The 12,532-nt window shown below is 40.0% G+C and overlaps 1 protein-coding gene across 1 annotated transcript in view; it reads right to left on the bottom strand.

The window, feature by feature from the left end:
• SCFD2 (sec1 family domain containing 2) overlaps positions 1-8,857 on the bottom strand; it is a 181,892-nt gene extending 173,035 nt beyond the window's left edge. Inside the window, exons 1-2 of the mRNA XM_070948848.1 lie at positions 7,957-8,857; positions 662-830 (exon numbers count right to left, since the gene is read on the bottom strand). Coding sequence (XP_070804949.1) covers positions 662-830; positions 7,957-8,806 — 1,019 coding nt within the window. The 5' untranslated portion in view covers positions 8,807-8,857. The remainder of the gene's footprint in view (positions 1-661; positions 831-7,956) is intronic.
• Positions 8,858-12,532: the final 3,675 nt, after the last annotated feature.

Here is a 12,532-nt window from a genome sequence, read left to right as displayed (position 1 = left end):
AACTATATATATTGTCAATTTTGCTAAAGGTAAAAGTTTCCCTGTCAATCATAGCCAACTTTAGGGCATGTTGCTCATCTGTTTGTTTCATGTTGCTCATCTGTTTCTTCCTGTTTCATTCCTAACCTTGAGCCTGGTGAGATTCGAACTTGCAGTAATTGCAGGCAGCTGGTGTTACTTAACAGCACTTTAATCTGCTGCGCCACCAAGGCTTTTTGGGTGTGTTAAGTGAATTTCGTTGTATGGGTATACTGTGTATACACGTACAATGACATTAAAGTTATTATTATTATTCTCTTTTATTAAAAATGAAACTCAGTCAACTGGACATTTCAAAAAGTGTCACAAATACCATTGACTGGTGCTAATGGTTGATACGAGTTGCTGCCTGTGTCCTAGGTATCAATCAAGTACCTTCTTAAAATATATGATGTTCTGAGTAGCGTAGTTTTTTGCAGTTCCGCTGGTGTTATTGCAGGAAGCTGCAATTATTATTATTATTATTATTATTATTATTATTATTATTATTATTATTATTATTATTATTATTGCAATAAAAGAATTGTGAATCAAGGTTAACTTCCGATTACTATATCCTCACAACCATCCTCTCTCCTCCATTCCCAACCCCACTCCGCATTTCCAACAGATATAGTCTTACGTTGGTTGTGCCAAGCAGCCGGGAGCTATAATATTGCAACTTGTCTCATTAGTGTGCAGGCTTGTGAGCTCCATCATATTGACCATCACATCATTGGTATGACCTGGTAACTTGGGAAGTATGGAGAGAATCTTCTCTGCTAAATTGTCACCGTGATGCCCGACAGCTCCTGGGGGAAAAAAAAAAGAAAAAAAATCATCCCGATGAAAAGTAGTCACGTATCTCTCTCGTTAGTGAAATATCTCCTCAAAATAATCTGATCTCAACTGATGGCAAAGGAAATCCATTTTAAAAATGGCCTTTGAGAAACAAATCCACTGTAACAATAAATAAGAAAAACAAAACAATAACTCTCAAAAGAAAGAATAAAAGAATTTTGAAAGTCTGGCACAGCTTCTCTTTGTTCCAATTTATATCCCAAGAAAACTGAAATGGGATGATTTTAAATTTACTACCGGTTTTGTGGGCGTGGCTTGGTGGGTGTGGCTTGGTGGGCGTGGCAGGGGAAGGATACTATAAAATCTCCATTCCCACCCCACTCCAGGGGAAGGATACTGTAAAATCTCCATTCCCTCCCCAATTCAGGGGAAGGATACTGCAAAATCCCCATTTCCTCCCGATCAGCTGGGACTTGGGAGGCAGAGAATAGATGCGGGTGGAGCCAGTCAGAATTTTTACTACCGGTTCTCCGAACTACTCAAAATTTCTACTACCGGTTCTTCAGAACTGGTCAGAACCTGCTGAAACCCACCTCTCATGAACAGACTATAGAAATGGAATCTTCTTCTGCCTGTTTCATTTACTGATGAATTTAATTGATTTATTTATGAATTAGATAATGGATATTCATATTTAACTGTTTTGATAGTTTTGTGCAGAGCTTTTTTTGTACTTGATATTAACTGCATGTGCCAGCTAGAGTCCAGCAGGTATCAAATAAATGTTTACATCCAAATGTAAGTTGATATCGGCCCAGAGTTGTCTTGATAGTCATGAAATCCTAACCTGCCCTCAAATAAAATTAAAATCTTTGCAATAGTGGTGAATATCTGTAGTTCGGGTGTAGAATGAGATGAAGGTTTGTTCTCCGAGCTTGTGGGTTTGTTTCCAAACATTTCATTACCAAGCTAGGTAACATCTTCAGAGTTTAGGGGATGTCAGCGTCAGCGTTCTTCTGTTTATAAGGGCTTCAGGTGTTGGTGTATCAAGTGAGGGCTTTGTGATGGGTCAAGTGTGAGTCATCAGTGAGAGTCTTGTGAGAGGAAGGTTACCATATTTTTCAGAGTATAAGACGCACCTTTTTCTCCCCCTAAAAGGGGGTGAAAATTTAGGTGCGTCTTATACACCGAATGTAGCTCCGTCCACCCACTGGCCCCCACCCTTTGGCCTCTGCTTCCCAGCAGTTACCTCCTTGCAGCAAACAGCAAGAAAAAAAAACCAGCTCCTTTCAGCTTCAGCACAGCCTAATTAGCACAGGTTGATTGGATGGGCCTCCCGACTCTCAGCTGATTTGCTCTCAGCTGTTTTGCGCAGGGCTCTGCTGCTTGCTGCAAAGAGGTAAATTGCTGGAGCAGATTTTTTTTTCTTCCTTGTGCTAATCAAGCTATGCTGAAAACGAAAATGAAAGTAAAGCAGGCTGTTTGCTGCAAGGAGGCAAAATTGCTAAGAGGCAGAGGCAGATTTCTTTTTCTTCTTTTCCTCACCAAAAAAGGTAGGTGTGTCTCATAGTCCCATGCGTTTTATATTCTGAAAAATACGGTACATCAATTCAGGGTCATTGGGAGGTGAACTGCTGTTGGGGGAAGGGGTGTTGCAAGGGTTAGTTGAGGGTTGGTGCTGTCTCTGATTGGCTGTGCGATTGATTTGAATTCTGAGGGGTTCGTAGGTTGGTTGTAGGTCAATGTGTCTGTTGATGGAATTGCCTGTGGAGTGCCAGACTTCGATGAACTCACAAGCTTCGACCCTCAACCAACCCTCGCAACACGCCCCCTGTTAGGAAATGGTTATTTGTCTAACTAGTTGGTCAGGCAATATATAAACCAACAATGTATGTTTGAAGTCAAAAAGGTATTATATTGCTTTAAGACTGTATTGCATCATCCTGTATACTGATTGCCTAAGCTCTGCAGCCAATGTACTTAAGGGAAGTCAGGATCATGGCTTGTGTGGACACTACACCATTTTACCTGCTTATTTGCTGTAACTCTCTACCTGATCTCTCTGCATGATCACTGTTCGATCATAGCTATATGTTGCTTTCTACTATTTATTGAATGTTTGATATTGAACTTGTTCCTGTTTGAAACTCAAGAACTGTTTTATTGTGTAATAACAACAACTGGTAAGAAGACTTTGTACTTGGAATATCTCTGAATTGATATTTTAACTATCACCTTATCTGTGTATGACTTGGATTGTTTTTGGACTTTGCTTTAACTTTTTTCTAAAAGTAAAAGACTACAACAACTCAGTGTGTTTGTATGTTGACTGTGATGGTTCACAACCACTTCCAGTCGCTTTTCATGCGTTTACTCAAAGGGTACTCTGCTCAATAACCCACAACATCTGTTATAAGCCAAGAATATCCTTAACACCCCCCAACAGCAGTTCACCTCCCAATGACCCTGATTTGATGTAACCTTCCTATCACAAGACTCTCACTGATGACCCTCGCTTGACACACCCTGAAGCCCTTATAAACAGAAGAACACCGACACCGACATCCCCTAAACTCAGCTGTTATCTAGCCTGGTAATGAAACGTTCGGAAACCAACCCACAAGCTCAGATAACGAAACTTCACCCTCATTAAAATCTTTATAGAGCTGTGATGGTGAACCTGTGGCACGCGTGCCACAGGTGGCACGCAGAGCCATATCTGTGAGCACGCGAACATTGCCCTAGCTCAGCTCCAGCGTGCATGTGCACGCCAGCCAGCTGATTTTTGGGCCTTCCGGGCCCACCGGAAATCGGGAAATGGGCCATTTCCAGCCTCCAGAGGGCCTCAGGAGGGGGGAGGCCGTTTTTGCCCTCCCCAGGCTCCTAGAAAGCCTCTGGAGCCTGGAGAGGATGAAAAACAGGCCTACCTGGCCCACCGTGTCATCACATGCCAAAAGCAGGGGGAGCGTGGGGGGTCACACAGACATGCACGGCAGGGTAGGGTGCATTGAATTATGGGTGTAGGCACATGCGAGAGACCACCCCCCGCATTCCCCCCGCTTTTGGCACGCGACGGCAAAAAGGTTAGCCATCATAGTTATAGACTCTATAACTATGATGGCTAACCTTTTTCCCGTCGCGTGCCAAAAGCGGGGGAGCGCGGTGGGGTCACATGCACGCGTGCCCACATCCATAATTCTAGGCCCGTTTTTTCGCTTGATCCATGCTCCAGAGCCTTTCTAGGAGCCTGCGGAGGGTGAAAACGGCTTTCCCCACCCCCACAGAGGCCCTCCGGAGGCCGGAAACAGTGTGTTTCCTGACTTCTGGTGGGCCCAGAAGGCCCGAAAATCAGCTAGCCGGCGCACGCATGGGTGCCGGAGCTGAGCTCGTGTGCCCACCGATATGGCTCCACGTGCCACCTGTGGCACCCGTGCCATAGGTTCGCCATCCCGGTATAGATGTTTCAGCAGCAGAGTTGGTTAAATGTGGCAATACGTGTATGTTTTCATTGGTATGGTCCTGAAGAGATATTTTCAATATTCTTCTCCTCTTTTAACCTTTATAAGTAGCATACCTAAGGGAACATATCTCTGTTCTTCTCTCAGGTTTTAAGTGTTGCCAAAGAACAACTGCTGGAAGCAATTAGTTCATGCCATAAGAATGGGACAGAAAAAAGAAACACAAAGGACAAATGCAAAGACAAAATCCTACAAAAGAAGGAAGCAAAAGACGACGATCATCTACCAAACAAGATTTATTGAATTGGGATTCTCAAACCACTTAAAAACAACAATTACTAAAACTTACTTCCTCAGTATAGCATGAAATGGAACAAAATTTATGAAGGAAACTACATTTGACACAGTAGTTCGACAATGCTTGTTAAAATTACTGGCAGTAATCTCCATTTTTAAGATGCAACTATACTGCCAGACTCCTCATCTAGACAAAAGCAATGTTTTATCAAGGGAACAAGCCGGATTTAGGAAAGATAGTTCCATTAAAGATCAAGCAAATGTTTTATATCACTTGATAGAGAAATACACCCAAGCTTTAAAATTCCATTTCGTGTAGATTCCAGAGAGAATCTATGAAAGAAAGAATTATTATCACTGACAAGAGATCCTTACTATTGATAGATAAGTTTTATAGTAACCCTGGTATGAAAGTTAGATGTGATTCCTGTGGCCAGCTAAGTAATCCAATTTCTGTAATGCAGGAAGGAGAATTCCTTGCACTATTTTGATTTAATGTCTATAAAATTACAAAGATATGCATATTATTTTTTTTTAAAAAGAGTTCCATTTCCCTGAGCTCTCTAAGACACATATTTTGGCATTTCTGCACAATGATTTATTCATTCTATCATGGTCAATTATTGGTTTGAGAAGAGGATTAAAAACCATGACTAATACTACAAAAATTGCTAATGCAGTAAATTATCAAAACTTAAAAAGTTCTGACAGAAATATCTGCTAATGCCTCACCAGAGGATTTAAATAGTATTTACAGATGGGAGGGTAAATGTTGATTTAGATGAAGAGCAATGGTTATTTTCACCTTTACTATACTAAGGGAAGATATTCATTCCTTACTTCACTCAAATTATTTGAGGCAAGACTAAGGACTGGTTATTATACGATAGGCAAATAAGTTCTAACTTTTGTTTTCAGAGAGGGAGCGATCAAAATGGTTGAGGCCATTTTGCAAGCTACCAAATTTATTTATTTAGAAAATGAACATACAGCACGCAACTTAAATCAGTAACTCCGGGCAATTACAAGGAACCCCCAAACCAATTAAAAATAAAACAACAGAAATGTACAATTATTATTATTATTATTTATTATTATTTATTGAATTTATATACCGCCCTACTCCCGAAGGACTCAGGGCGGTGAACAGCCAAAAGATAAAATACATATAATACAAATGTTAAAAAATCATTAAAATACAATTAAATAATTTGGCCCAGAAAACAAAATTTAAAAACCCCAATTTTATAAGACAAATTTAAAATTTAAAAAATTTAAAAACAATTTTAAAAAGAGGTTACGCCAGGCCGGCCTGCTGGAATAGGAATGTTTTAAGGGCACGGCGGAATTAAAGGCAATCATGATAGAATGCAAGAGCTAAGCCCCATCACAAACTATTCACAGCCACCAAAACATTAGTATCAGACTCCACTAGCAGCCTGGATCTAATGTTTGAGGCTCAGGCCCTTTTGGAAGGCCAACAGGGTCAGAGATATCTAAGTATATTTCTAATGGAGTCATAAGACTAGATGTCCAGATATAGATACAATCTTTATTACTAGTTGGAAATGATGTTTAGTACAACCTGACTGGTTGCCCTGTTAAAGAGAATAGAATTCTTTATTGGCCAAGTGTGATTGGACACACAAGGAATTTGTCTTGTTGCATACCCTCTCAGTGTACATAAAAGATGCATTCGTCAAGAATCATAAGGTACAACACTTAATGATAGTCATAGGGTACAAATAAGCAATCAGAAAACAATACCAAAATCATAAGGATACAAGCAACAAAGTTACAGTCAGACAGTCATAAGTGGAAGGAGATAGATGGTGCGAACGATGAGAAGATTAATAGTAATGCAGACTTAGTAAATAATTTGACAGTGTTGAGGGAATTAGTTGTTTAGCAGAGTGATGGCGTTCGGGGAAAAACTGTCCTTGTGTCTAGTTGTTCTGGTGTGCAGTGCCCTATAGTGTTGTTTTGAGGGTAGAAGTTGAAACAGTTTATGTCCAGGATGTGAGGGGTCTGTAGATATTTTCACAGCCCTCTTTTTGACTCATGCAGTATACATGTCCTCAATGGAAGGCTGGTTGGTAGCCATTGTTTTTTCTGCCGTTCTAATTATCCTCTGAAGTCTGTGTCTGTCTTGTTGGGTTGCAGAACCAAACCAGACAGTTATGGAGGTGCAGATGACAAACTCAATAATTCCTCTGTAGAACTGGATCAGCAGCTCCTTGGGCAATTTGAGCTTCCTGAGTTGGCGCAGAAAGAACATTCTTTGTACCTTTTCAGCTGACAACTGCCAGAAATCAGAGCATTTTCTTTAGGCCAGTTTGATGTATTAGTTTCAGCTGCTATTGGAAATAGATGTCATAAGAATATTTCTGCCTTTGTGGGTCTCATGTAAGGGTAGTTCTAGTCCATGTTTTACTATTCTTCAGCCTCCTTAATCACACTTCTTCTAAAAATATCAATAGCAATAGCACTTAAGACCTTACACACTCTGTAAGCGGTTTACAGAATCAGCATATTACCCCCAACAATCTGGGTCCTCATTTTAATGACTTTTGAAGGATGGAAGGCTGAGTCACTCTTGAGTCAGGATTGAACTCCTGGCAGAGTTAGCCTGCAGTACAGGTAGTCCTCAACTTACAACAGTTCATTTAGTGACCGTTCGAAGTTACAACGCACTGAAAATAATGACTTATGAACATTTCTCACACTTATGATCGTTGCAGCATCCCCATGGTCACATGATTTACATTTGGATGCTTGATAGCTGACTCATTTATGATGGTTGAATGGTCACTAAATGAACTGTTGTTGAGGACTACCTGTATTGTCTGGGATGCTCCTCTCCTCCATGAGTGGTTTTCTTTGTTACCTTCTGCAAAGAGGCTTCACAGTAGCAGAACCACTAGATTCTGTAATAGCTTTATACCATATAGTATCAACCTTGTTAACTCTCAAGACCTTTTTCTGCTATGTATTCTAAATGGTCTGTGATTAATACGTTTCCCCAAAAATAAGACCCTGTCTTATATTTTTTTGAACCCTGAAATAAGCACTTGGCCTTTGGGGGAAACAGGGTATATATGTATATAGCATATGTATGTATGTATGTATTTGTGTGTATATGTATATGTGCATATATGGGTATGGTATATTTTGAAAATGGGCATCAGAATTTCATTTTTTAATGTGTGCCAATGTGTTCACAGAAAAAAGTGACAACCAAGATCAGTTTATCATATTATGATGTCTGTACTTTTAAAATGATTCTAATCTTTTTTTTTTTTGAATCCTAAATCATATCAAAATACCATAATTCCCACATCAGCTTGACAGTACAGCTTTAAATAAACATCCGGCTTCTTACCTGTCAAATCTAACGTCCGATCCACAAAAACGATAGATGCTTTATTCTGTGCATTTTTCCTCCTGATCTTAGCCTGGGAATAATTCGCCAGATCCCCCGCAATAATCTTGCTCAGGGGCCCAATGGCAAAACATTCCTCCCGAACGCTCAGATACTCCAATAAGGTATGGAGACCCGACACCAGCGACCTGATGGCAAGCTGCAACTCGGAAGGCAGGGAGAAGAAATCCACATCGCTCAAGTGGCTGATTTTCTTCTTCTCCGGCCGCGCACTATTGATCCGCGCCAAATCCTCCGCCGTCAAAGGGAAAAGCGCGGAAAAGGCCGGCGTCACCAAGAGGTGGGGTAAGAGGGGGGCCAGAAACAAAGCGGCGTGGTACACCTCTGCGGTGTAGTTCATGTTGCCCATCCATTGGCAAAGCTTCTCTTCAAACTGTTCGAAGACCACCGGGCCGGAGCTTTCGGTCTCGACGCCGGCGGGAGTGTTGTACGCTTGCAAGTGCCCGGCGTGGTTGACCCCGGTGAAAACCACACAGTACTGGAAGTGGCTGAGGGTCACGATGTCCCGAATGACGTCCACGGTCCGGCCTTTCAAGACGGTGCCGACCACGAAGACCGCCTTAGGTTGGTCCACCTGCCCGGATTCAAAGCTGGAGAACTCTTTGACGTTGCGGGCTCCGGCTTGCAAGAGCCCCTCGATGCCACCGCATGCCCAGTGAAGGCTTTCCGCGCAAGGCGAGTCCATGAACACGACGGCTCGCTTCACCTTAGCAAACACCGGTTCCCAAGCTCGCCGGCAGAAAGCAGGCAGCCCGGCTGGGGGTTGAGGAGGGACGGTGGCACCGCTCATGGTCCTGCCCAGGTAACCCCCACTTTCAATGGAAGGGAAGCGGGCTAGCAAGCCAGGCGATCAGGAAGGCAAAAGAAGCCCTTGGGCCTCCATGGTTTGGGAAACGTTGCCACCCCGGCCCGAGATTAGCGATCGAAAGAGATCCGGGATCCCTAATCTCCAGATCAGGAAGAGAGAGAGATCCAAGCCAGGAGAGCCACGGTATCACACCTGCCACCGACGCCTCCCCCCCCCCACGCCTCTCTGCAAGGCGGGCGCGGAGAGATGACGTCGGCTGCGGTCGGCGCCCCGCGCTGATTGGCTGTTCGAGGGTGTGGGAGCTGTTCTAGGACGCGTTCGAAAGTTGAAGGGAGGAGGGGGGAGGGGAGGAAAGTTAACCCTTTAGTCCGCGGAGAGAAGGAAGCTGGGAAAAAAGGGATTGAAGGGTGGGTTGTTCGAAGTGGGCGGCGCGGATGAGCGTCGTTCGGGGTTTGGTCACGCGCCAAACTCGTTTCTTCCTTTGTCTCTGGAGCTGTTTTATGGCCTTCCCCCCCCACACACACCCTATCCTATCCTTATCCCCCTTCACTTTAATAATCCCCCGCTTTTCTTAATCTGAATTCATAGTCTAAAGGTTATCTAAAACTTTGCACAACATTAGAATGGAATGGAATGGAATAGAATAGAATAGAATAATGGAATTAAGAAAATTATAGAATAGAATAGAATAGAATAGAATAGAATAGAATAGAATAGAATAGAATAGAATAGAATAATGGAATGAAGAATAGAATAGAATAGAATAGAATAGAATAGAATAGAATAGAATAGAATAGAATAGAATAACGGAATGAAGAATATTAGAATAGAATAGAATAGAATAGAATAGAATAGAATAGAATAGAATAATGGAATGAAGAATATTATAGAATAGAATAGAATAGAATAGAATAATGGAATGTAGAATAGAATAGAATAGAATAGAATAGAATAGAATAGAATAGAATAGAATAACGGAATGAAGAATATTATAGAATAGAATAGAATAGAATAGAATAGAATAGAATAGAATAGAATAGAATAATGGAATGCCCGCTTTTCTTAATCTGAATTCATAGTCTAAAGGTTATCTAAAACTTTGCACAACATTAGAATGGAATGGAATGGAATAGAATAGAATAGAATAATGGAATTAAGAAAATTATAGAATAGAATAGAATAGAATAGAATAGAATAGAATAGAATAGAATAGAATAGAATAATGGAATGAAGAATAGAATAGAATAGAATAGAATAGAATAGAATAGAATAGAATAACGGAATGAAGAATATTAGAATAGAATAGAATAGAATAGAATAGAATAGAATAATGGAATGAAGAATATTATAGAATAGAATAGAATAGAATAGAATAGAATAATGGAATGTAGAATAGAATAGAATAGAATAGAATAGAATAGAATAGAATAGAATAACGGAATGAAGAATATTATAGAATAGAATAGAATAGAATAGAATAGAATAGAATAGAATAGAATAATGGAATGAAGAATGGAATAGAATAAGAATAGAATAGAATAGAATAATGGAATGAAGAATGGAATGAAGAATGGAATAGAATAAGAATAGAATAGAATAGAATAATGGAATGAAGAATATTAGAATAGAATAGAATAGAATAGAATAGAATAGAATAGTGGAATGAAGAATGGAATGGAATAGAATAGAATAGAATAGAATAGAATAGAATAGAATAGAATAGAATAGAATAGAATAGAATAGAATAGAATAGAATAACAGAGTTGGAAGGGACCTTGGAGGTCATCTAGTCCAACCCCCTTCTCACGCAGGATACCTGTACTAGGGATTCGAACTGCTGACTTTTCTGATTGACAAGCTCAGTGTCTTAGCCACTGAGCCACCTAGCCAGGCTAGGTGAATAGAATAGAATAGAATAGAATAGAATAGAGTAGAATAGGTAACAACAACAGAGTTGGGAGGTCATCTAGTCCAACCCACGCAGGAGACCTGTACTAGGGATTTGAACTTCCTACTTTTCTGATTGACAATCTCAGTGTCTTAACCACTGAGCCACCTAGTCAGGCTAGGTGACTAGGATAGGATAAGATAGAATAGAATAGAATAGAATAGAATAGAATAGAATAGAATAGAATAGAATAGAATAGAATAGAAATGAAACATTATTGTCACTTCGAATGTACACTAATCGGCCTATATTACAAGTGAAATTTCGTTGCATACAGCTCTTAAAGGGTCACCACCTCAAATTTTACACTACATAAACACGACAAGATAAATACAAAATTATGCATATATCCACATATATTATATGACAGAGAGAAACAACACAGTCTAGTTCAGATGTATACGTATTTATGGCGAAAATACTGCTAGTCCTGGACTTAAAAACAGTTCATTTAGTGATCCATAATTTCTACCCAAAAGGCTGTGTTTAAGGGAGGAAAATTGCAGGTGAATATGGACGTGCCATATTCTACAGGTCTTCACACGCTGTTAATTTGTACTGGAGTCCTTTTGCTTCTGAGGCTAAATGCTCAGGTGAGACAGAGATTAGCTTGGTTTTAATTATGAATTAAATAATGCAAGTAGTCCTCAACTTATAACAGTTCGTTTAATGATTCTTCAGTTACAAAGGCACTGAAAAAAAGTGATTTAGGACCATTTTTCACACTTATGACTGTCGCAGCATCCCCGTGATCATGTGATTTACATGTGGACTCACATTTATGACGGTTGCAGTGTCCCAGTCATATGATTCCCTTTTGCGACCTTCTGACTACCGTGTTTCCCCAAAAATAAGACCCTGTCTTATATTTTTTTGAACCCTGGAATAAGTGCTTGGCCTTATTTCCATGCACTCAAAAGCCCGATTGGGCTTATTATCAGGGGATGTCTTATTTTGGGGGAAACAAGGTAGCAAGATTCAATGGGGAAACTGGATTCATTTAACAACCGTGTTACTCATTTAAGAAATAAAGTGATTCACTTAAGAAACATGACGAGAAAAGTCGTAAAATGGGGCAAAACTCACTTAACAAATTTCTCACTTAGCAACATAAATTTTGGGCTCAACTGGGGTCGTACGTTGAGGACCAGCAGTACCTAATTGCTTTCATATGGTCATGATGGTCCAACGATAACAATATCATGATTGCTTGTGTCTGAACATGGGATTAATTGCCAGATATAATTGTATTATAGATTCAATATTTGCAGAATTGACATTACTCAGTATTACAAAAGCAGACCTTCATTTCTGTAAATGTGATTTTAATAGGTCAAAGGATTTTATTTTATTATTTAATTAGTTATATTCCAGCTCCAAAACACTGATTGACAAAATTGTTTTACATAAATACATTTATGAGTTTTTCCCCCACAACAGATTAATGTACATTGTGCAAATTAAGTAACAATGTAAATGTATACATCTTTATAGAACAGAAAATATTATTACAAGTGCCGAATACTTACCAAATCAAGGAGACATGAAGTTTAGACAGATTGTCTGAACTGTCTAAATGGCTGTGCAAATTATTCAGGCAAACTTCACAGTATTACAAAGACCTTGTGAACAGTAATGTGTATAGTCGGAGATTAAATGTTGCTAACATTTCTTAGCTATTTCTAACTTTGTGAACTTTAACTCCCAGAATTTTCAGCAATGGCCATTCTGGGAGTTGAAATCTACATATCTGGAAATTG

Source organism: Pituophis catenifer, unplaced genomic scaffold (genome assembly GCF_029215685.1).
Source record: "Pituophis catenifer annectens isolate HBS135680 unplaced genomic scaffold, rPitCat1.0.hap2 SCAF_8, whole genome shotgun sequence".
Classification (NCBI taxonomy): domain Eukaryota; kingdom Metazoa; phylum Chordata; class Lepidosauria; order Squamata; family Colubridae; genus Pituophis; species Pituophis catenifer.
Note: the sequence above shows the minus strand (reverse complement) of the source record. Positions and strands in the feature narration are given on the sequence as shown.